Below are 25,186 nucleotides of genomic sequence, written 5' to 3'. Positions count from 1 at the left end.
TGAAGTAATGTACTAAATTACTTAGTAAATTCAGTTAGTTCAGAATAACCCTGAATATCACTGAATACTTCATTTATATGTCAGAGCAAATGTTTTCGGCCGAGTAGAACTTTCAAGAGCATGACTGAACTGGGTCAGACTGCTTTTGATGGTTTGGTGTTTTTTTTTTTTTTTTTGTTTGCCCCACTCCCCCTCAGTTTTTGTTTTTGTTTTCTCAGTTAAATTAGTTACACTGTTCTCTTTTCACTGGGGTAGGTAACAGCATTCTGCCACACTATGTTTTTTGGCGTTGGACTGTTGCAGTCAGTGCCAAAATAAATACACTGTAAAAGCTCAGGTACACAGACTTTAACCGTCTTGCTTTCCTTTTCATCTCAGCTCCTCGTTAGTGTTTCTTCTCCATCTCCATGAGTATTTGTCTCTCCTTTTGCTTTTTCCTTTTTATTACTAGAGGTCCTAATATCCTCTTTCCTTCCATTCTTACTAGAGTAAAGGAGAAGCAGAGACAACTTGGTGAAACTGGAGAAGGGTAGGTAGGGCCTTCTTCCTGTGAAAAATTCTGTTCAGTCAGCTGTAGACTCAGGGTAAGCTCATGGACAGTGTGTAGACCTAATGGTCTGTATGTATGAGGGTTATTTATCACCCTACATCTGGAAAATTAATTTGGCCTGGAAACTACCAGATTTATTCTGAAATGTAAGTGACAAAATAAGTATGTAAAAAAAAAAATTACCTTTTTTTTTTTTTAATTCAGTCAATTTCAAAGTTGGGTAGTCTTTCATCTGTTTCTCTGGGTCAATGCAAGGCGGGAATGCTTGTTAGTAACTCTGCAGACTTTATAGGTTGTTATATCTCCTTAAATTAATTCCCTGGCTGTCTTTTTTAAGTAAAGCTTGTTAGATTTCAGGTTTTTTTCAGACTCAGCCTTGTTTTCATTAAAACTGTTGATGTTTTGTTTTTTTCCCCATTTAAATTGGTTACTGATCTATGAGCTAACCATGGGGGCAGTAGTTACCTTTGCCTGTGTGATAGAGCATAGTGCTTTGGAACTGATTCTGTTAGAAGATGCACGCTTATTGAGATGGGGTAAGGGTCTCAATTTCAGCCTCGTAAGCTAGACCTAATTGTCCTTTTAATTACAAAAAAGGGGAGTCTTTTTGTTTTCACATACTTGGTATGTTTTAAAAGTCAATAAACTTAAGTTGATGGTGATTAATATTTCCTAGATTTTCTCTTCAAAAATATGTCTGTACTTTCTACTCAACAGAATCCTAGTCAGTCACAAAACTTGAATGTTAGCTGAGGAAAGAGACTGCTTCAGAGGAAAGTAGTCAGGCATTTAATACAGTGCCTTTGTTTAGAAACTAGATCTCATCTTTGTAATGATTTTGAATATAAACTTTGAAGGACAAATTTTATTACTGAGTGTTCAAAAGTATTTATGATCTTACTAAAAACCAATGTTTTGAAAATATTCTTCAAAGTATACCATATGGTAAGGAGACAGGATAGTCTGAGGCTTTGTGGAAGTGGGATACATAAGGCACACACAAGTGTGTAGGAGAGAGACTCATGTGCATGGCAGACTCTTGATTTATCCACAGATTAGTGCAAATCTCATTACAGCTGGTTTAAATGTAAGCAGGATAATAATTTTCACCTGCCTTTCCCAAGACCTTCAAGATGTCCAGGTGTTTAACAAGATCAATGCGTTATTCTTTGATTCTCTGATTGTTGCAAGGTGCTAAGGCCGACAGAGTTAGACTAATTAATTTTTTTGTTGCATCTGTGTCTGAGGTTCATAGAGTGAAAGTTTCAGACCCAATGTTTGGAATGAAATTAAGCTTTGAGCTATTTATCATTTGATCAGTGCCACTCACTTCATTTAGTAACCTGTTCATGCTTTGTTTTCTGTTTTAACAAATGTTTGTTACCTAGGTAAAGAGTGGTTAAAGGCCATTAATTAAAATAAGCCATGGAAGTTAGAAAGTGCAACTTAATCAGAAATGTAGATTTGACAACTAGTTAAGGCTTTTCTGATTTTTTATTTTGAGATTATTGGAGGAAACGTTTTTTTTATTGTAGAGTGAATTAGAGTTACATCTGATAAAATATTCCTTGCTTTATGGTGTCCTTGTTGTGGGAGCAGTGCAAGATTTTGTGTTCTTAATGATTAATTTCTTTGATTATAAGAGGGTGTTTTAAACTGTATGTGACATGATGAATACACTTAGCATTCAGCAATCTTAACTGGTATGTCAGAGAAGTCCTCTAGTGGTTGGGTTCCCCCCCCTTTGGAATATCTTGTGTTCTAAATGTAGTTATGAAATTTCTTTGACAGATTTTATTACCCATTGGAATCCAATCACAATACCCACAGGCAACCTGGCAAAATAAGGTGATTATTCTTGAAGTTAGCCTGCGCCCCAATATTGCAAGCAGACAGCTTTTTAACTTAAAAGTGACATGATACTATCAGGCTTGGGGGTGGGGGTTGGAGGTCCTTATCAATACCGAACAGGCAGATACTGATTTTTCAAGGTAATTCATAGGTACATCATTTAGGATTCTGTGTGAATGTGAGTGTCTGCTTGTCCATGTCAAAATACAGGTGCATTTTCTCAAGATAGCCATGACCCTTTAAAAAGATTTTTTTAAACTTTGGTTCATAAGTTTTTCACTTGGTAATGTTTTTGTCAACTGAGCATTTGATTTCTTTCCTTTTTGTTCACAGGGATGGTTAGTAATGTGTCTTTTGCTAGTATTGGGGAAGTAGGAATGAAATAGTGGGGACTCAAATAAGTAGATTAATGACTAGGTTATATAAAGAAAGCAAGAAGCCTCCTTGCTGTCTTTCTCCTCTTTTCCCTTTTATTTCCAGCTTGAATGTTTTGACCTGCGATTGATTGCTGACTGACTCAAGAATATTCCTTTCCTTAAGGGTTTAAAAATTACATTACACTGTTGGCTTTGCTGTGTTTTTTCTGGCTGCTGTTTGAAAATGAATATTTGTGCGTCTCACTCTAACATAAAGATTGAATTTTTTTTTTTTCCCCTTGGCATTCTGCTACTATAATGAGAAACAGTATCTGTTTTGCTGTGAGGACTAGAAAGCATTTAATTTAAAAATATGTAAGTATATATGTGTGTGTATATATGTATTTAAATTTGGATACTAGTTAGTTATCAAAGTAGCCAAACCACTAGAAATTGGTTTTAGAATGTAAAGACGAAATAGAGGCAATAATTCCTGCTACTGATGTGTTACATCTTAATCTCTCTTTCGCTCTCTTTCGCTCTCTCTCCCTCTCTCTGGTAGGATGTAATTTATGTGGTATATGCAGGAAGATCAACTGCTGACATTTCTTGACCTGAAGTTTGACTTGACATGTAGAAAGATGACATTAGCAAAAAATATGGCACTACTGTAGCCAGAGAGCTAAGCATCTATGTGTGAGATTGGTAGTGCTAAGTGACCTTATTTCTTTACCATAACAAAAGCAGCAGCGCAGCATGCTTTATGTGTCCTCAGGAACTGACATGTCTGTTTACACTGGTTGAAAGAAGTTTTCCTTACCTACCTGTCTGCTTTTCCATTCCTAGACTAAGAATATAGGCAAATAAAAACACATACTTTTTTAACTTCCAAGTTTTTCAGTGTGGAATTCTGATTGCATAATCAAAATAGCGAACTTTTCAGTGTGGAATTCTGATTGCATAATCAAAATAGCGAACTGTAAGCCAATGTGGTTGAGTGTAACTGGGGAGGTGAATTACACGTGGATGAAGCTAATCATGTTGTTCTCTGACAAACTTTCTTCAATGTTAGGAATGTGTTTGGGACTTCAATGACCTATTCATTCTATGAAAAATTGTTTACCTACCTGTGTTTTATATTCATACTCAGTTGTTGTTTAGAGTGTCTGAATTATATATGGTCTTCCATTGCAATAGAGTGGTTTACTGTAACCATCTGTGAAATTTCTTATGTGAGACTGAGCAATGCTTTTTTTTTAGTGACAAAGGAGGAAACCACATGTACCATTATGCATGAACACAAATATTAGTTGATTTCATAAGTTCACTCACTGTCACTTATTATTTGTTTTCTCACTAAAAACTTAATCTTTCTGGTTTTGGTTGAAAGATAATAGAAGAAATAACTTTTTTTTCCATAGCTGTAAAGTTAGGGTAGGTTGGTTTGTTTGTTTCTTTCTTCCTTTCTTTTTTTTAAATGTTCTTCAGAGTTTGAATTTTCTTACATTTGAATGTGATTTGAGTCAGGCTAAGACTTGATACTGTTGAGACATCTATTCATTGTGCATCTCTTTGTTATGAGGGTATGAAGCACTGAAAGAATGGTTAACATTTTTGTATTGTTAGTAATGCTTACCAGGAAACTTGCTTTCTTGTAAATTCTCTTGCTTTGATTGAAATGTAATTTAAATTTCATCTTTTCTTATCTTTTCGCCTAGTACGTGGGTGTTAGCTGATTTTGAAACAAAACGTTTTAAATAGTATAATTAAAACCCATTTCCCCTTCTGTCTGGTTTCACTTTGACTAGAATGCTGTTTTTCTAAAATAGGCAATAAAGATGTCTAACAAATGAAACCGATTTAAAATATTGTTAAATAGAATATTTATTTTTCTAATATCAAACAGTTTAGAACAAGTGCAGTCCATTTATGAACTCCTTGTAATGGCGCTGAGGGTAGGATAGAAAGAAGAGCTTTATGTGAAATGAAGTTTGAAAACAAATGGGAATACTCTTTAAAACCTAAACAGTAAAAACAGCTGGCTCATAAGGTGTAGAACATGTCTCTAGTTTACAAAGCCTGTAACGTTCCTTTTTCCTGCATTCTGTGTTTAGAAAGGGGCTTTAGCCTACTCAAAGGTTTAAAAAATAGTCTTGTAACATTTACTTCCTTTTTCAGTCACCTGGTTTTCATTACAGTTACTCATCTGGAATTGACTAGCCTTAAGTTCTTAAAATGTAGAGCAGATACTTACCAGATGTGTATACAGTTTAAACACACCACTCCCCACCCCACCCCCAAAAAACCCAACCCCAAACAAACAAAAAAAACCCAACGAATGATCAACAACCATGGATGTTTAACTCAGTATTTAAGTTCTGGAACCTACTCCTAGATTATAAAATAATGTTAACATTCCACTTGGAATGTGCTTCTGTATATGTTAATGCCTGCAGTGCCTTACGATTTTACCAACATGTTTAGTTGAGGTACTCATTTGAGTATTTTTGATTCCTCCTGAATGTAAATGGACAATAGGGTCAGATGATAAAGCTTGTGTGGATACTTGTAGCGACTGCCTTTTTAAATACACAAAAGAATTTGAAGTAAAAAAGCAGGAACATGATCAGATGTGTTAATACATGTGTATTCTAGTACTAAGTACCTTATATTGCCTGTTATGAATCTTTACATGTAAAAATACTGACTTAGCTTGGAGGATACCTATATTTTTTTTTAGGCTTCTTTAATTCTGCTAATAAAATGTTTTTTTCAGTGCCAGAGTGTCCAATGCTGCACATATCCAGATGTCCTGTAGTCTGGACTGTTCTGTGACGAGTAAGACTTCTAGTTTTTACCCCGAGAAGCTGTTTTATTGTCCATGCTGGTTTATAACTAAGTTTGTGGCACAGAAGGAAAGAATGCACGTGGCTCTGTAATGTTGTGATTTGGACAGTTAGTTCATTTTAAGTGGAAAATCCTTGGTTCCAGTCTCAATTCTAATGACTGAATGTTTTGTCTGGTGGATTTTGAATATAGAATGCATGGACATTCATTGCTGTGGAGACTGCAGGCTGGATAAAAGCTGTAAATGCTAGGCTTGGTGAAAGTCACACTCTCTCTTGCTTTGTCTTGCTGTTCCCCCAAATAACTGCTTATTTATAGGAAGTGCTGGCTTTAACAGAAGTAATTGTCAGTCCTCCCTCAGCACTTAGGAGTAGTCTGGAAGGAAGGTCTTCCAAGGGTAGGAGGTATGTGCATTAAACCTGAGGCATGCACATCTTGAATGAATGGGAATTGTGGAGAAAACTCAGCTGATATATTCAGTCTTCAAAAAAGACGTCATGTGGGCATCCAGAGGGAGTTCTACAGCTGTAAATTCCAGTGGTGGGCAGAGCCTTTTTGCAACCCCAGCATGTAAGCCCAGCAGAGGGACCACATCCAACAAGTTTGTCTCCTTGATATTTCTCATAGGCTTCAGCAATTCCCTACTTAGAATACTGGCTTTCATAGATGACACTCTCGGATGCTTGATCAGCCCTGGTATATAGCATGTGGGAAGTTTTAGGTGTTTAATTTAGAGCTGTTCTGGCAAGTCACCTTAAGGTTTGTGTAGAGTGCTGAGTTTTGGGATGCTTCACTCTTGCCTGCAAGTAAAATGACATAAAGGACTTGGGTCTTAGGGCTAGTAGGCTCAGTTCTGATCTATGCTGATAAAATTCTTTTGGTAAATTATTCGATCTCTCATTCTCCATTTTTCAGTCTGTAAAATGGAAGTGGGCTCTCTGAGAAATGCTCTGAATCCTGTGACTGAAAACTTTGCATTTGAAATGTTATTACTAAAGGGGTTTGCATAATTTTGGTTAAATGTTTGTGCAGATTTTTATATTCCCACCACTTGTGATCATTTCCCAGGATTTCTGATTGCAAGTTTCTCTCGCCTCTACTTCCAGATCTTTGGAGGAGGCACCTTTAAGTCTGGTTCCTTGGGCATGTGTCACAGACAGAAGGATTATGTTTCACAAAGCAGCGGTTTCACATTTTGATATACGGATTGTTGCTTCTTTTTTTCTTCACATGTTGTTAATGGACACTGCCCAGCTCTTTTTTTTTTCTGCATTTGTCAGGTTCTTTTAGGAGCAAAATGTAGAGTAACATTGTCCTGCTACCAAATCTTAATTAAACAGGGTGCTGAGAGATTGTTAGGCAAAGTTAAGTTAAAGGTATGGGAAAGGAAAAGTAAGTCTACTTCTCTAAAATACTTTATAACAGTATTGCTTTTTTTATATATGCACATTTATGTTTGTGTATACACACATGCATACATATAGCATGTGTATACATGCTACACATACAGCATGTTATACTTTGTAGCATATATATGTTTGTCACCAAGTGCTTATGTTTGTGGGACAATTTGCTCAGCACAGTATCAGTATACCAGTGGCAGCTGCAACTATTTAAATACTGTTCCCTGTGCAGATGCTGAGTGGAGTTAACAGTGGCCTTTTTCAGTTTAGCTTGTATCAGTATAGCTGACCTACTATGTCAACATAAACTGAACAGAAAAAAAGGTCACCTAGTCCAAAGACGTTTCTGTGCAGGTCATCATGTTACTTTAGTTTAACCATACAATTATACAAGTAGGATAGTAGTGTTGGTATAGCTCCTTTTGAGAACAAAATCTAGGCCATCTTATAAAGGCTGTGGAGACTACTGGGAAGAGTCTAATGATGCTAATCGTTTCCATTCAAAGTGCTCTTAACAGAAGGACCGAAGTATTGCTCTTACTGTGCTGATATTTTGTGGCCTTTTCTTTAGTGATGTAATAAAGAACTGTTTTAAAACTTGGATGTAGGCACAGTTCTGTAGTAGCTATGGCCTCAGGTCACTTGTGCTCCTGTGACTGGCAAAGTCACCAGTTTGCGTTGATCACATGGCTGCGCTACTGCCAGTTCTTTGGTGGACACTGTATCTTGCAGGTTTCTTAACTTGGCTGCCTTACAGAAACTGCTTCCTGTTTGTCTCCTCCTCTTCCTGCTTCTTTTTTCTTTTGCCAGTTTCTAAATTATGCAGTGTGCTATTTAAACAATACTATTAGTTTCACGGGTTGTTTGTATACTTCTACATAGTTGTAACTTTCCTGCAGTGGAAATCTGCAGCTTTCTTCTGTAAGGAATACAGTGTTTGCCAGGAGCATTCATGCTTCACAAGACTGCACTTGGAGTCAGTTTTCAGTAAGAAAAAAAAAAAAAAGTCAAGATTCATAAGTACACATTTGAGTGATCATGAGGGTAAGATAGGGTGGGGCCCCTGTGATGAGAGTGCCAAACTGATTAAACATATCTTACTCATTCTACTTGGCGTAACTTGATGAATGTTATCAGGATGATTTACAGAAAGTAGAAGCTGGAGGGACGTCTCTGAATGTTCCCATAGTTATGTATGAGTCTTTATGTAGTGGTGTTTGATTGCTCTCTTGGGGATGGATTGATACTCCTCCTCATTTACAGAGGGCTTTGTAGGCTGTATAACAAATGAGTATTCAGATTTCTCTTAGAGAAAGATAAAGTAAAAGATAGTATTTCCCCTTCCTATTACGTGATGAAAAATTGTGTTTCTAAGCTTCTGAAGAAGCCAATACTGATCTAAAATGGCAAATTACTTACTACTTCAGACAACATTGTGGCATTGCAGATTTGCTTTCCCTTTTCTTTTGACATGTTAGTATCATATTTGCCTAACCACTTGAAGCTATTCTAAAAATATAGCAAAATGAGGCAGTTGGTAACTGTTGCAATAGCCACTTTAGTTCAAGCCCAGAAAGCAGCCAGTGTTCCTTAGCCTGTATACCACTAAATAAGGTGTAAAAACCACAGTTAATTAAGTTCTTTTTGATGTGATTAAGATGTTTGTTGTACATAACTTTATTTCAAAGTAGGGGGTGCTAATGTAGCGCACCCCTCCTCTTCTTTTTCTAAACAGCACTAAAAAAAATAAACCCCCAAATCCCAATTGGAATACTCATTATTGAGGGAACACATACGTACCTGTACAAATGCGTCTGGGAGTCTTTCCTCATGATCCGATGTAACTGTCTGACTTGAAAGTCCTGAACACCCAAGTCTGATTTAAGGGCCAAGTTCCAGGTCTGTGCAATGTGCTCTGAACTGAGAAGGGGTTTGCTATGCATCTGTCTCTCTCTCTTGTTTCTGGTCTACTTTTAAGTCTAGTGCCTTTGTGTAAGTACCATATCTGAAAGGAGCAACATGCACTTTCTTTACAGATGAAGCCAAACTGTCTACCTTTAATTTAGATTATAAGGGGTTCAGGGCAGTGACTGCGCTTCTGCTGTGCATTTCATGGTGCCCATCTTGTTAGAGTCCTAACTAATAACTGAAGATCCCAGCCTAATTTAATTTATTAACAGTAAGTAACAGACGGTAACTGCTTCAAGATCTGAATTGAGGAATACCTAGAGAGCCAAGTTTTAATGCAGATATCTACCAAGCCAACCTCAGAGAAATACAGACTACAATCTTCAGCAACCTCTAAAAAAAATCAGTTGTGTAATCCTCTCAGAACAGAGCAACTGTGGGTCACAAATTTAATATTGGCTTCTGTGTTTAATCTTAGTGGGAGTCACTTCCATGTTATTTGAGTTCTTTGTGGGAGGAGATGTTTGTGCAGAAGATAAACTACACATTTCTAATGTGATGCAATTGGAGCAAAGTTCTTCCTAAAAGTTAAAGCAAACAAATGAGCCATCTTTTCCTATTCCCTGATATAAAAAAGATGGAAAATTTTAGTGGACACTGTTTGGCATTGTGCAGAGTTGGTGGACTTGTATGCTGCTTTGTGCAGAACACTTAAACCTGGTGTGAACTCTGCAGAATGAGCACTACTTAAGTATAATTTGTCACTTGACAAGCAAGCATTGCAAGTATTTCAAATACCTGAATATAAATTTGGAATTGTCTGGTACATGGTGGAAAGTAAGAATAATAGTTTGCATTGTAATGCTTTGACCTACTGGTTGAGAACCCGTTCTGTCCACAGATGATAACAATATTGAAAGCAAAAATGTTATTGCAAAGTGAGAGATTTCTGCTGGGATTTTAATGTCTAGGAAGACTGTCTTGTGTTCCTGGCAAGGAACGTGTAGGGTAGTGGTTTGTTCATGCAGCACTTAATCTGTGTTTAAGGGCATGAATGATTTTGGCTTCTCTTTCCTTATCGTTAATTTTTTTACCTTTCAGTTTGTGTAATTCAGGAAAATAAAATTGTATCAGGTTAAGCAGTGGTCCATTTAGCCCATTTTTAATTGATGATGGCTATTTAATGTCTTCCCTTTCTCTTCTATTTGCCAGTGCCAAATGTTGGTTTTCTCGGTAACGTTTTGGTCAAACTAGACTAACTTCTTCCACTTTTCTAACTTGAAATGTAAGCCAAAACAGCTCTACCTGGCTGTCTTCTATCTATTGCAAGATTATCTTCACAGTTGTGGGAATCCATCAACTTTTAGAAATAGGAAAATTTGTTTTTGGAAAACCAAAACCAGAAAACTGAGACATGTGAGAAAATGTATTTCTCAAGTAAAGTAATAGTGGCAGCAGTTGAAGAAAACAATTCTTTGCTAAAGACTTAAAAGTAGTTAGTTCAAATAATATTTCTGTGGAATGTGCTTTTTTCCAGTGAACATAGTAAAAGTAAAATTCTTAGTTTTAAACATTCCTTGGATTGGGCCTGTGAATTGAAATACAACAACTATTTGTAATAATGAGTTCAAATCCAGAAAACAATTCTTTAAGAAGCAGTGTTAGCTAGTTTATTTTTCTGTCTGATTTAAAAAAGGTGAAATGTAAATGGTGGAAAACTATATTAGCTCTTCTAAACAGCTAAGCTAGTCGCTTCTCTCCCAATTAAATATTGACCCCCTCCTTGCCTTTTCTTTTTAATTAGCATTTAATTTGATAAAGAAACTTCTTTGACTTTTGTTAGCTTGGCTTTCTCTGATAGTCTTTGATCTTAACAGTTTGATCAGTTTGATATGTACCATGGTTTGTAGCTTGGTGAACCTATTTTTGAGTTTTGCTAGAAGTCCTGAATTAGCCTGCTCAGGTGATCCTGCCCTGGAGCAGCTTCTGTGCATGCTTGTTTCCTCAGTTCCTTTTTCTAAGGTGTGACTCCAGTCAGGGAAGGCTGTTCTCAAGCTTTTCCACAATAAATAACAATATAAATAATTTACGTGTACACTAGGTTTAATCCTCTTCTCTTTGTCCCTCTTCCCCCTGGCCTTACAGACCCTCATGTTTCTGATGTCGTTTTTCCACTGTGACTCTTGACGGGCTGCTCCAAGAAGCAGTTATTTATAGCGTGTATAAAAATTAGGTGGCATCATACCCTTTTGTATTTTTGGGATAAGCGAAGTTGTCTTTTTATTGTTGTTTTCGCCCCTTGCAGAAGTGCACTTAGCATTTCATTTTTCTTTTCTCATCATATTAGTTGGGCATTTGAAAGTGTAATGCTATTTCTGTAAATTCTGTGGTAATGCATAGTTGTTAACAATTTTACCTCATTCAAATCTAAGTGTTGTATATTGTAGCATCCCTTCGTCAATGACATGATCCAAAATGGAATTCCTCTCAAAATTTGAGGGTTCAATATCGATTTAGTTGTAGTTCCAAAATGGCTGTTGTTTATAAAGACGCATATACTTTTTTTTGACTTGACTAATGGCAATTTTGCTCTGCTTTTGCCTGTTTTACTGTGTTCTGCCTACCTGGGTTATTTATTGAGATTTTGTTTCTAATCTGAATTTGCAGGCTTTGCTACTGGCTTGGGGTAGGAGTTGAAATATCCTGTTTCTGTGACTCTACCTTGGGATGGTGTTCCATCATTTTCTAGTATCTGTTGTTTTTTCATTTTAAGCCCTTTAGCTTAAAAAACATCCATGTTTGTTTAATTTAAGTTTTCTAGATTCAGAAGACAGCTAAAAACTTGGATAACATCTTCTGATGTCTTGAATGGATTGCGAAGCACAGCACTGTGTTACATTTTAATTTTTCAGCTGCTTGTGCTTGACTGAAAGGGTAAAATCTTTATGGGTAAAGCCTTTACTGGCACTGCAGCATAGGAATACGTATTGTATAAATGGTGTGTATTATCAGGCATTGCAAAGTAATTCTGTGTGCGTCTTATCAGATTGCCAGGCTTTCTTGCAATATCTTCTTTAAAATGGCTTCTTGTATAACAAGTTTTATGAAATAGAAGTGAAGCGCTGTGGCTTTTTTTCCCCCTGTGTTCTGTGGACTGCCTTATTAAAAGCTAAAAGAAAGGTTTTTAAACTTTACCAGTGTTTTTGCTACTTGTGCTTCTGATACTTATGTGTTGTATTTCAAAATCAAGTAGACCTCATGTGGATATAATACAAACAAAAATTATTTTTTTCTTGGAAAGTAACAGGTAAACATGTAGCCTGTGACTAAAACCCAAGCCAGAAGGCTAATGTGCTTTTTAGTGTCAATAGCTCTTCAGTCTGTTAGTTTAGTCCCTAATATAGGTTAATGAACATGACGGGCTCTTTTATATAATTGTGCTGCTAAGGTGGAGTCAGCAGAGCTATTGCTAGTGCTTAGGATGTGTTATACAACTGTAATATCAGAGACAATTCATTTGACACTTTTTTAAAATCTTTTACAGTGTGCCGGTCAAATAAAAGTCCATGGGTCTGTTTGACGTGCTCAAGTGTCCATTGTGGAAGGTGAGTACAAAGTGTTAGTGTGCAAATCTTCAGACCTTTTTCCTTTGTTGCTTGACTGAGGCAGTTCATTCAAAATTTTCCTGAATGCCTTGTATATAATTTCTTGAAATAAACCTTTCATGATCTCATTTAGCATTTTATGTTTATACTAAACACACTTCTTTGCTACCTTATGAGAGTCCAGAGATTATACTCGACATAATTTTTTTTTTCCCCCAAAGAAAAGGATATGGTGAATGTGATTGCTCAGCTCACAAAGTGCCTGGAGAATTGCTCATTCAGTGGATTATTGTAAAGGTCCATTCTGTAAAGGATGTTTCTATTGTAATTAGGTTAAACCAGTAAGAATTCTTGGAAACCCACAAATCCAAAGTGGTGCAGCTTATTTTGAGAAAAACAGCAGCTGTCCAGCTTAGACAGAAAATACCTTAAATGCACTGTAGTGTAGTTTTGGAATGAAGTTATTGCCATAACATATAAGGACTATCTACCATCAGAGTTCCTTCAGAGTACACCTGGTTTTTGTCTGTGTTAGTTGAAGTACACCAAAAGAATTTGTAGAGGCATGATACAGTCAATGCTGTTATTTGCTGCTACATAAATGTTGGAGATGCACATACTAATGAGAATACAGTTAGTGTTGATGTTTAGACAGTATCTGAGATGTGAACATGTTTTCATCTGTAGGATAGTGTCTGTGCTGGTGTGCTTTTATTCTGGAAAGGCATCATTAAACTTAGTGACTTTGTCTTTCAAAGTGGATTCAATGAACTCCAGGTTTTGTTTCTTTGAGCTGGATAGCAGTAAGTGCCACAATTTTAATTGTGTCTCTTATTCAGAGTTTTCAGCACAAACCCCTTTTTATCTCTTTTTATTTATTAATTTATTTTATAAATTTATACTTGGTGAGAGCTAAGAGAGGGGGAGCTACTTCATGTTATGTGACAGTGTGAAATAAATAGTTTGGAATATTTTACTTGTTATTAATTTTAAAAAAACATTATTACTGTCCACATGTGACCTTTCTTGGGTGCAGTTAGTAGACATCGAGTCAGTTATTTATGTAGTTTGTTTTGGCTTTCCAAACTGCTCCCATCCTTAGGATGGAAAACAACTGAATGAGAAGAATGTAATATAGACCTTGCAGTGGGAGCACTTTTGATCATGAAAGCACATGGCATGTTCTTGTGTTCAGATAATGTTTGAAACCAAAGGAAGAGAAAGAGAGCTTTTCAGATCTTCACTTGAAGTACATCCTCCAGGTAGGGTCATAGGGAATGTTACTGATGTTGTTACAGCAGCAGAGCATTTCTGGTGGGAGAATAGCTTTATAAACCTGTCATTTGCATTGTTAGGCAGAAAACCAACTCCTGCAAGCACAACTGTCTCATTCGGGTTATGACATAATTGCTGCAGGATTCTGCCAGCACAGCAATGTCGGTAGCCCTGTGGCTTCAGTGCCTTAACTAACACAGCTGTGTTAGCAGAATTGTTTACACCTGCATGTGGGAGAACAAGTGTAGAATACAAAGACCTTCATGTGGAGCATGTGCAGAGTTCCTATTGGTTAGCATTTCTGAGTTCAACAAGCAAGAAATAGGGCAGGAGGGAATTCACCTGAGGTCTGGCCATGCACTTCTAAGTGTTAATGATTTTCAGCTGATACTTAGGGCTCTTGCATTTATAATGACACTTTTTTAATTAAAGATGCTTAATTTCCTACATCTTAAAATTCAAGTATGAAAATGCTCATTATGTCAGCAAAAGAGCTGTAGGATTTTAGATTTCTTTTTTTCAGTTATGTGACCCCAAGCCCTAGAGCCTTTCAAATTCATGAACTTTATAAAATGTAGAATGCTCTAATATTAAATTGTGCTGCAGAATGGGAAAGCTTAAAATGGTTGTGCTTTTATGTAGGGGACAGCACGCTGTTAAAGTAATCACAAACATGATGAGTGCTGGGTAGAGAAAAAAGTAGAGCTGTAAGAAAAAATATATGGGATAGCAATATGGAGGACTAACCACATTACAGGTATTGAAAAAGGGAGCTAATGATTTTCTCAGCTGTGAAGGTGCATCAGGCTGTTCAGGTCCCAGATCCTGGGGTTTGGTACAAGGATGCCAGTTTGTGGTTGCTATGAAGGAGACGGAGAGATTAATTTGGACAACATGGGAGAGCAAAGGGGTAAAAAGTTAGAAAATTTAACCAATGTTTTCACACAGATGAATTGCCTAATTTAATGCCTGTATAAGTACCAGATGCTTATTAGGCTGCCTTTTTTCTTCTTATTTTCAATGAATGTTGGTTAAGTAACTGTTTAAAAGTATAAGACTTTCTGGTTTTCATTTATTTTAGATATGTGAATGGCCATGCAAAAAAGCATTATGAAGATGCACAGATTCCTATGACCAATCATAAGAAAACAGAAAAACAAGAGAAAGTTCAGCATACCGTGTGTATGGATTGCAGTAGTTACAGTACATACTGGTAAGGGTTGAAACGCTGTAATTTGACAACTTTTTATGTACTAGATAGAAGGTGGAAACTTTTAGAATCTTCTGAAGCATTACATTACACATATTTTTGAGCACTTAATCTCTTGATTTCCAGACCTGGCTGTTTAAAAACAGTTGTGAAATAACCCTCTGCTTCTGCATATGTATTGTAGGACTGGTTGTGGCTAAACTCCCACATTTCAAATAACTTAGCAGAAACTTTTTAAAGTAAATGCTATTTATGTGATTTGGAGTTGCTTCTGTTTGCTTTGGGGTATGTTGAGAACCTAACCTTTTAATTACAAAAACTGCTGTTTGGTTTTAGTTGCTCCTTCCATCAAATTGGTGAGCCTTTCACATACCATTTATTTGTAAGAATATCAGAAAGTAAAGTAATACACTGTAGATCCTGCCCAAGAGATGTGAACTTGTGGTGTGTATGTGTGTGTTTTGTTTGGGATTTTTTCCAATATTAATATTTTTTTCTTCACTCTGAAAGAAAGGCTGCTTTTTTTTGAGATTTGGTGCAACCTGTATGAGTTTGGGAAAATGATGGATGCTGTTGGGAAGCAGAATCAACTCTCTAGCAAGATTACATAGCAGAATCACAGAAGTGATTCTTTTAACAGAAGAATGGCCTGGACTGACTTATTCTATCAGTTTCTTACAGTGAGATATCAGTACTGTTTAGGAAGATTTCATAGTTATGCTGGTAATGTCAGGTTCCCTATCTTCCTTGTTCCTTAGAGAGCAAAGACTGGAAGTCTATTGCAAACGATGCTTTTGTGCACTCAGCATCTTCCACCTCTTCACCCCTCAGCAAAACTGTTGATAGCTGCTTCCCCATTTCCTGTTAGCTTCATGGTTTCCCATCTATGTTGTTACTTGTGCGGTGTGGCAGTGCAAAATTAGAATGGTGCAGATCTCAGGGAAATGAGTGTTATGGTCTTGTAAAATTACTGAGTATATAGCTCCACTGATGGGTGTTCTATTCAAATAATTACGTATCTTTTGTGTACTTCATCAGGGAAAAATCTGTTTGCTGAAGTTTGGGTATCCAGTTTTATGAGGAATACTTCCGTAACAAATATTTTTTTCCCCTAGAAGTAAAGCCACAGTTAAGTGGTGTCACCTTAAGATATTTTGTTTGTAGCAACAAAAAAATTATTCAAGCTGGTGCATGCAGCTGTACAGATGTTAAGCATAGAAGAAAGGTTTGAGTAGCTTTGATGTGCGGTGATTTTGCTTCTATTTACATTTTATTTAAATGACCAGCATTTTTATCTGCCCCTATGTGAAAAAGTTAAAAACCAAAATTTTTCCAAGTGATATGGGTTACCAGCATTGGAACAGCTGTGGGAAGCTAATTCCACTTTCCCAATTAATGCTGTTAACCACTGAGTTCTACGTTGTGGCTTTTTGTTTTGTTTGAAGCACAACCTGTCTTCTAGTCACTCTGAAGGTAATGTGTGGAGGAATTTTAGCAGGGTATTTGAAGTCTTGATTATAGCTCCATTTACTATGACAAATAGTATGCCCAACTTGCTGAGGCTTGATGAGTTATATCAGCAAGTCAGAGCATTCTGCTGACCTTATTCCAAACCCAACATGGACATTGCAAAATGATGACAGCCAAACTGAGGACTGTGGGATCTATTACTGAAGCAAATTGTGCTTATGAGGATCAGGTAGGCACGCACTTAGGAAGCTCACTGGTGTTTCACAGCATATTTGTGGTAGGACAGATGAGAAGCAGTTCAGCATGTGATGTCTTTTCTGCTGTAATCGAAGTAGAAGGCTGAGTCATCTATGGATGAACTGGAACTAATTGTAGAGAGCTTTGCCTTGGGGAGTTCCTGTTGTGTATAATTCACTAGCAAATTGTAACTCTCCCATGCTAATGTGAAGCTGAACAAGTTTCAAAAGCAGTGTATCTTTGCTTGTTTAGGATATTTCAGTTTGTTCCCACCTGATAATCAGAAAAAGATACCTGGACTTGTTACTGCACCCATTTTTTTCAGTGGAAATGAGCTTAGATGTGTAAAGATGAAGCAGAAAGCATTCAGGCCAACTTCTGCCCCTTTATTTCAGACAGTACTGCAGGGGCTGCTATCAAATAGTGATTGCCAGTTAAAGCAAATAGTTGGGTGAATTCAAGTCGTAACTATCTACTCTGGAGATTGAATTTTGAAATGTTATTTGTTAGTTTCTTCAGTGTAGACATGAATCCAGTAGACAGTGCTATGTTTATGCAATGATGTTTCTTTTAAGTGAACTTTTATTTAAAGAATAATACTTTATGCTAGCAATGTGGGCATCCTCAATAATTTGAAAGTCAAGAAAATACCATTCTAAGACTTAATTGAATTTTACTTCTACTGTAAAAATAATGGAGGTACTTTGATGCAGTGCTGGCTTTTATATTTCTATTTGCCATTTTGTTTACTGCACAGAGTTGAGTAGAATACTCTTGTTCCATTTTTATCCTATGGATCCCAATTTACTGTGTTTCTTAGCTTACATGATAGTAGCAGCGAGCAGGCCTGTATGGGCTCTTTTCGAAGCAGAAGACGTTTAATCCTTTGCTTTTCCTTGGCCTTGTCATAACCTTTCATGCAGTCATGAGAGCACAGTCCAGGGTTTGCCTTAGCTATTCTTTTCAGCCCAAAGGGAAGAAATACTATGTGACTGTTGAACCTACTGTGGTTTACTGAATTTTGTTTATAGTTCACATGCAGTCTTGCTGTAAACCAAAATGAGATCAAGCAGTCTCCTTTAACTGCATTTCAGCGTGGAAGATGTTTTCTTTTACATGATCACAAGCTTTCAACATAGCTTTGAAAACAAAATGTTTCAGTTCTGGTGGGATGGTGGTTAATTTTTTTTTTTTTTTTTTTTTAATCTGAGGTGAGGTTTTTATTGTATTTATGAATTTGGTAATGTTTTTCAAAATACAGACATGCTTGAGGTATCCTCAAGTATTAGGCAACTAGGGATTTGCTTTCCAAAGGATTTTGATATTTCTTCTATGTCCTATTCACCTGTTCAGTCTTCACAGTGGAAAAGTTGAGAGGATATTAATCTTTTATTTATTATGAGAGTACAATTCTCTTGATTCTTTGGTCACTTTTGAGACAGTAGATGCAATACTAAATCTTCAGACTGAATTATGTTTGAGACCCTAAGCACTGAGAAAAACAGACCCCTGAATTCCACTTTTTGGAGGTAATCAGCCTTTCAGTTAGTTCTAAAGTACTAAGCACAAAGAGTTTACAAGAAGTACAGATCTTTTTTGTCTTCAAGCTATCATATGATGCTTTCTCCTTCTGTGTTAGTGGTCATTTTTCTGCGCACAAGAAGTAGAATGATATGTATAAGAAGCCTGCTTTCAGAAATATGTTTCCTGAAAGAGGACTCTTGTAAATTTGTTTTCTCTGTGCTAGTGCAAAGACAGTTGGTTAGCACAGAAGAAGAAAGGCTGCCCTGTTTATGTATTTGCATAATATGTTTCCCGTGTTCATTTAATCCCATACACAACATGCAGGTCAGATTTCTGACCCATTAGCCTCCTTAAAGGCCCATGGTTGTGCAAATGTCCTCATCAGTCCTGTGTGCCCCCCAGCCCCTGCGGGCTGATGTAAAAATAACTAAATGCCAAGGACTTTAAAAAATTCTTTTTTAGTCTTTCTTTTTGTGGTGGTGGTGGTTCTATTTACAAAGCAGACCTCCTGTGCTAGTGCATGAGCATCCAAAAATGAGATTGTTTAGGACCATTATTTTGCATTCTACAATCAGTAGAAATTAAAGAGATTAAGAAGCCTTTTATCAGGACAGTAAAACTTGAGTTCTTAGTTTATTCATGTAAGGAGTTAGCACAACTAAAGAAACTTGGATTTTCTTAATTTTTCTTGTTCTGTCTTCAGTTGGCTTTTAAACATAGCATGAAATTCTGTAACCTACTGAAACAGCCAGAACTAAGCATAAGTATTCCCCAGAGCAGTGCATACATTCACTGGCTTGCTGCCATGTTAGCAACAAAGGAGGCCCAAAAAGACCAGGCCTTAGAGGTGGCAGAGGTGCTAAAAATAGAAAGTGTATAGAGAGGAAGATATTGTGCTAATCCATATGAGGGACCCTCCCTGAAGTATAGAATTTGTTCTGTACAATTGCTGTTAAAAGCATATTGTAGAACTGCTGTATTCAGAAAGGTATATTGTTAATTTGTGATAACCCTGACGATCACAAATTAAACATTTGTTTTGAATGTCAGCTTCACATATAGGAAGTAATCTCTCAGCAGTTTACCTTTAAGATGTGTGGGCTCAGCAAACTTTAAGCTATTAAAGCATAAACTATGTCCTGTGCTGTTTACTTCGTTTATCCAAAATAGATTGGTTGTAGTGCTGTTATTTCTAGTAGTAGTGCTAAACCCTCAGTGTTCCAAGGGAGGTAGTTTAAAAAACCTGCCCATTAAAAGGAGAAATAAAAGCAGCTTGTCTTGTTTTTAAGTGAATCTTAAAATTACTTTTCCACTGTTGCAAGGACCCTGATATTTAATGATGTATTTGGTTTTATTCCTCCATCTTGGGGAAAGTGCTAACTTGCAGTTTTATGTAAAGATGTAACTGGTATGTAAGATCAGACTAAAAAAAGGTTAGCATGATCTTTAGGGCACGGGAGCAAGTATTAAATCATCTTTCAGCAATAAGTTGGCTTAGAGGCTTTCAGTGAGCTTGTGTCTGCTTTCATTCCCTGTTTGTAAATGTTAGTCGCTACACAACTAGAGTAGCAATAAAGTTGTGCTAGTATACCTGGGGGTGTGGGCACATTTGGTATTGAGGAGGAGTCGGACTGTACTGCATCCACCTGCACCCTATTTACCTCTCAGCAAAGCTGGGCTGGGTAGTTTGCTCTGATAGTTGTCCTTGAGGTGTGGTGTCCTGTGAGAGTGGCAAATGTAGGAACACTTCATTAGCTAATTGTAGGTGGCTGATAAAGCTGAATAGGACTACTTAAAACATGGCTGAAAAATAAGCACGTTTACAGGCTTCTTCCCCCTCCCAGACTAACTAGGTCTGTGGCAATCTTTTGGGGAAAAAAAAAATCTGGCAATAGCTAACTTAATAATTTCTAGATCTTGTGTAAGTATCCACAACTGCCGTGTTCAGTGTTTGGAAATCTTGAGTGTTGTATTAATTTCTCTTCTTGGAGGCAAGAATCAACAGAGATCCTGGATGGACTGGTCTTACAGACTCCTTTTGGTGGCAAGGGCCTTTACTTTCTCAACTCTGTAGTCTCCTCAAGAATTCAGTGTTTGAATTAACACTAGCAATACTGTTGCCTTTGAACTACATCACAGACTTAGCAACAAAGAATGTTGTAAATTGCAGTTGTGCCTGAAGTCGATAGCTTCATTAATTTACAAAGCACGTATCTGCTCCAGCAAAGGAGTAACCTGAGATGATGAGGATGTGCTTCATTTTTGAGTCAGTCCTGTGGCAAAGGGAAAGGAGAGAAATAGCTATGGTTCTGATATTAAACATATCCAAAGTAAGTTAGCTTTCTTCACAGGAAGCATTCAGTTGCCTGACAGAATTTGAAGCTGCAATTTGATGCTTCATAGTAAGCACAGGGCTGGCTGACAAACACTGCTCAGAGCTGAGTTACCTTTGTGGGATGTGGATGAAGGGAAGTTGTGACAAGTCTCTGCTCCCTTTTTGTCACAGTGCTCTCAAAAGAGCTGGTACAAGTGGTGTTAAGTCTTTTCTTACCTTCCTGTTTCTCATGCCAGAATATGGGTTATCTAGTTCTCGAGCTAGCTCTTGGCTAAGCCTGCAAGAGTACTGTGAAACGTCATCTGCAGCTCCTGTGCATAGCAGTAAAGCTTCTACTCTACTGACTGCCTCCTTTGAGAGAGACTCAAGCAGGCTGCACGGAATTCTTGGTTTACTGATGTGCAGGTGTGGATTCTGCAGTGCTGGGCTTCCTTACTGACTGCAGCATTTGTGTTTCTTGGTTTTAAGGGATTTTTGTCCTTCCTTCCCCTCTCCTTTCTACTATCCCACCCCTATATACAGGTGTCATCTTTCCTTCACAAATGGAAGATGGAGCATGGATAAGAGGGTCCACATCACTCTGGGACCTGTATTTGCTCTTGTGAGGGCAAGAAATGCAGGGGATTTAAAATACAGCAAAGCAGCAGAAGTTAATTCCATCTTGTTCTCTTTATGACAGTTTTCTTTGCTACTCTCTCATTTCTTTAAATTGACATGTGCCCTGTGGATTTAGGTGTACTCAGGAAAATAGGGAAATAAGGTGTGGGGTTTGTTTTCAGCATTCCCTAAAGGACCCTCCTCCTCCCTCTTCAGAAATGGTCTCTAACCTTTGCCTTTGTGCACTATATGAGGTGTTAGAAGCCCAGAGTTTGAATATTAAATTGTAATTAACATCTTTGCTTCTTGGGAAATGTGAGATCTTTGTCGGACATTATAGGATTGTAGACTTTTGTAACCCTTGCTTCTGCTGAGAGGACATTTTGATTTGCCTTCACTTTACATTTGCTGTGAGGCAGTGGGGGGATCAGCTCCTCTCTCTTTTTCAGCTCGGTTACTTACTTTTGCACGCTTAACCCTGGAAAAGCTTAAAATACTGGCTTAAGTTTTGTAAGAGCTTCTGTATATATAAAAACTATATGAGAGATTGAGTGATATTTGTGGTTAAAGCGCAAGGTGCGAGTTGCCACAGACTTCTGGTGTGACTTTGGATAAATCTGATGAGTCTTCTATGGATTGTCTACTGATGCTGCTTTTGGTTACACTGTATGTTTGAGCTTTTGTTGAACTGGAATTCTACATTGGGACAAGCAGTACGTCATGCTTCCGATTCCTAATAAAGAACTGAGCTAGAAGCAAAAACATGTGATAAGATAGTGCCTGTACCTTCTCTTGCTATAGGCTAGTTTTCAGAGAACAAAGCTCAGTATGTAGGCGTGCTCCCCTGTTCCCCTCATAATCTTTCACTGAATCACTTCAGTGCTTGCCACATCTAGACATTGTTTTAGAGTACTTCATTGAAATCCTTTGCACGTTCTGATAAATGTTTTTCTTGCAGTTACCGCTGTGATGATTTTGTAGTCAATGATACCAAGCTGGGCCTGGTACAGAAGGTCAGAGAGCACCTACAGAACTTGGAAAAGTAAGTAGTTTGTTTATATCCAGACTACTTTGGGTGGACTTGTTAATATGGCACCATTTAAGTGGCATTTCTATGTATATATGTATTTAATATATATATTTTGGTGCTTCTATGTGTGTGATACTGTGTATGTTTAAATATTGTTTTCATCACTGAGAAGCAGAGGTGCAAAACAAATGGATTTGACTGATCTCATACGTTTTGTTTCTTATACAGTAAATCTTATTAGAAGTAGCATAGGGTGATACAGGAATTTAAGATACCTATTAGCTTTCTTGGTACCTAGCCAATAATTACGGTCTTTTTCCATATATGTGGGAGAGAATTTCAAGAACAAAATCATAGTTTTGTCAAAACCAGAGTAGGTTTCTGGAGCAGAGACATTGAAGTGAAAATGCAGGTGGAAGTAGTCTTCATAACTAATTGCATAGTTTGGTTTCCGAACAAAAAGATTAAGAAGGCTTATGAACTTGGAATCGTGCAGAAGAGACATGTTTTTCCTCTGCCTTTATCTGGTGCTATTCCACCGAAAAGTTGATATTACAATCTTTTTCACTTACTCTGTAGGTAATATTAACATTTTCGTTATTTTCCTTTCTCTTCTTGATGGGCTTCTCAGGTACATAATGAGAAGTAAAGATGTTTAAGCATAATGAGAAGTGCACATTAGTATTTTGGAAAGGTCCAGGAGATCTAACTTTTTAGGAGGTAAATGATACTGTGGAGGCTCCTGTTGTATGTAATGACAGCTTTTGAATGTTTGGAGGGCTTTTTAATTAAAAAAAAAAAAAAAAAAAAAAAAAGGAAAAAAAAAAAAAAAAGAAGACGACACCCCATTCCCCACTCCCACACATCCCCCACAAATCCGGAAGAAGTTATGGTTTTGCCATTAGATTAGAGAGAAATCATAAACTGGTAGAATTGAGGGGCCAGTAATCTCCAGTGATGTGGAGAAGAATAACTAATTGTTCTTCTAACTTCGTATTAGTATTACACAAATGTTATAACCTTATGATTTTTATTTAAGTAAGAGAAGTCAGCTATAATACATAAGTGCTAGCACTCGAGATATTTTTGATTTTTGGTAACTTTACTTTGTCCTGATTTTTTGAAATTGTCTTTCTAAAGGCTTAGATGATTCTTCTGACAGAAGTATTTTATGGAAAATTCTGCACTAAGTATTCCTCTGATTAGGGAAAAAGACCAATATTTTAGATGAAAAGTAGCATGCTAATAAGGCCACTCTTGAGGGCGCATACTGTAGCATGCATAACTTAATGTCATTAACTCGGACATTAGTGTTGAAAATAGGATGTGCATCTGTACTCTGAGGGAGGTGGTGTCTATTTCAAGACTATGAAAAGCGTATGTTGCAGTCAGGAAGCTCTTTGCTGTCTTAATGACAACTGATGGCAGGTGTAATCTGTCCATTTCACACAGTATTTTGTTTTTATAATAAGTAACCTCTTTTAATTACTTTCCAACAGTTCAGCCTTTCCATCAGACAGACATAGGAAAAGAAAACTATTGGAAAACTCATCTCTGAACAGCAAGTTATTAAAAGTAAATGTAAGTACAACAGATCCAGTACAGTGAGTTTAAGGTTTTATTTCTAAACCTGTGGAGGCTTATAGTTGGCCTAGACTTGAAATATGTACAGTCAATTACCCAAATTCTGCTTGGTGCACTGTCTTTCTCATCTCCTGACCACACACCTAGAAGTGCCCCATCTCACAAAGGAACGTTTGATATTCTGCTGCATTTCTGTTGACCTAGACTTTGAGCTTCCCTGTGCTACAGAAGGGTTTCATGTCAAGATGGAACTTCAGGGCAGTTTGAGCTTGCTAGGATCAGCAGTATTGGAAGGAGCTAGTACCTATTGAGATTAACACAGGGCTAGACATAAGACTTTTCTGAGCAGACAAGGAGTTTTTGTCTTTTTGTTTGTTTGTTTTTACAGTACAGAAGGCAAAGAAGCAGGTGCACTGCCTTTTTCTAGGGGCATAAGAGAGTAATTGTTAGGAAAAAGTAAAAAAACTTAACAAATTTTTAGAAGACCTTAGTAAAACTTGCTTTGAAAATGAACTGTGGACTATTATTACAGTTTTTCTCACTCTCATCTCTCATCTTCCTGCTATTTTAACTTCACATCTGCAGAACAGCACCCAGGAAGAGGATGATCCAGCCCTTGCTAGATGGCTGAAAGGGCTGCATAGTTTCTTCCAGACAAAGAATGCCCCAAACCAAATGTCTCTGTTTGCCACAGTTTGGGTTGAGGGAGTTTCTAATCTTCATAATTTCTCCCAGATTTTAGGAACAGAGAGGGAAGATACAGACCCAGTTGTATGCAACTGCTTCATTTTCACCCTTGGCCAGAAGGAGTGGTAGAGCAGAGCTATTCCTCCTTGGCCCTTGCGGCTGCAGGACAGCAATGTAGTCAAAGGGAGCTGGAGTAATAGCTGTCTTCAGCTATGACAAACCTGATTATGAAGAGAAAAGTTCTAGGGAGGAGTATGAATGGAAATAAGAGGGTGGAGTGGGAGCAAAGCAGCCAGTTACTGTTTTGCAAAGTCTCTAGGGGTTTAGTTACTTTAAAAATGTGCTGCATACAGGCTGTTTAGGGTCCTCTGAATGTGCTGTGTATGCTTTCTGTACTGTCCCAATCTCGGGGTGATTGAGGAAGCCTCAGAGAAATAGTGGGGTTTTTTTGCTATGGCAACACACAGCATCATTGTCTGGAAAACTCAAAGCCAGTAAAAACCAGAAGGAAAATTCTAGGCAAGATTCAGATATGGAGAAGACAGAATTAGAAAGCATGAACTTAATGCTGCTTTTATTCTTCATAGTCTGTGCTGTTTTCTCAGTTTTATTAATACTTAAATATTGCCCGTAGCAACAGATGATCTTTTTATTGTTGGCACACTGGTTCCATATCTAGAAAAGAGAGGGCACTGCTGTTTGCATTAATACCATGCT

The 25,186-nt window shown here is 37.3% G+C and overlaps 1 protein-coding gene across 5 annotated transcripts in view; it reads left to right on the top strand.

Annotated features, from left to right (window-relative positions):
* Window positions 1–25,186, top strand: part of USP3 (ubiquitin specific peptidase 3) — a 47,198-nt gene that overhangs the window by 5,298 nt on the left and 16,714 nt on the right. For all 5 annotated transcript variants that reach the window (XR_007507492.1, XM_049812419.1, XM_049812418.1 and 2 more), the window contains exons 2-5: window positions 12,460–12,520; window positions 14,877–15,008; window positions 22,127–22,210; window positions 23,698–23,779. Coding sequence is in view for 4 of the 5 variants with exons in the window: in XM_049812419.1 (XP_049668376.1) it covers window positions 12,460–12,520; window positions 14,877–15,008; window positions 22,127–22,210; window positions 23,698–23,779 (359 nt within the window). In the remaining variant the exon portion in view is untranslated. The remainder of the gene's footprint in view (window positions 1–12,459; window positions 12,521–14,876; window positions 15,009–22,126; window positions 22,211–23,697; window positions 23,780–25,186) is intronic.

This window comes from Accipiter gentilis, chromosome 10 (genome assembly GCF_929443795.1).
Source record: "Accipiter gentilis chromosome 10, bAccGen1.1, whole genome shotgun sequence".
Taxonomy (NCBI): domain Eukaryota; kingdom Metazoa; phylum Chordata; class Aves; order Accipitriformes; family Accipitridae; genus Astur; species Astur gentilis.
The sequence above is the reverse complement of the archived record's forward strand: the minus strand, read 5'-3'. Positions and strand labels throughout refer to the sequence as shown.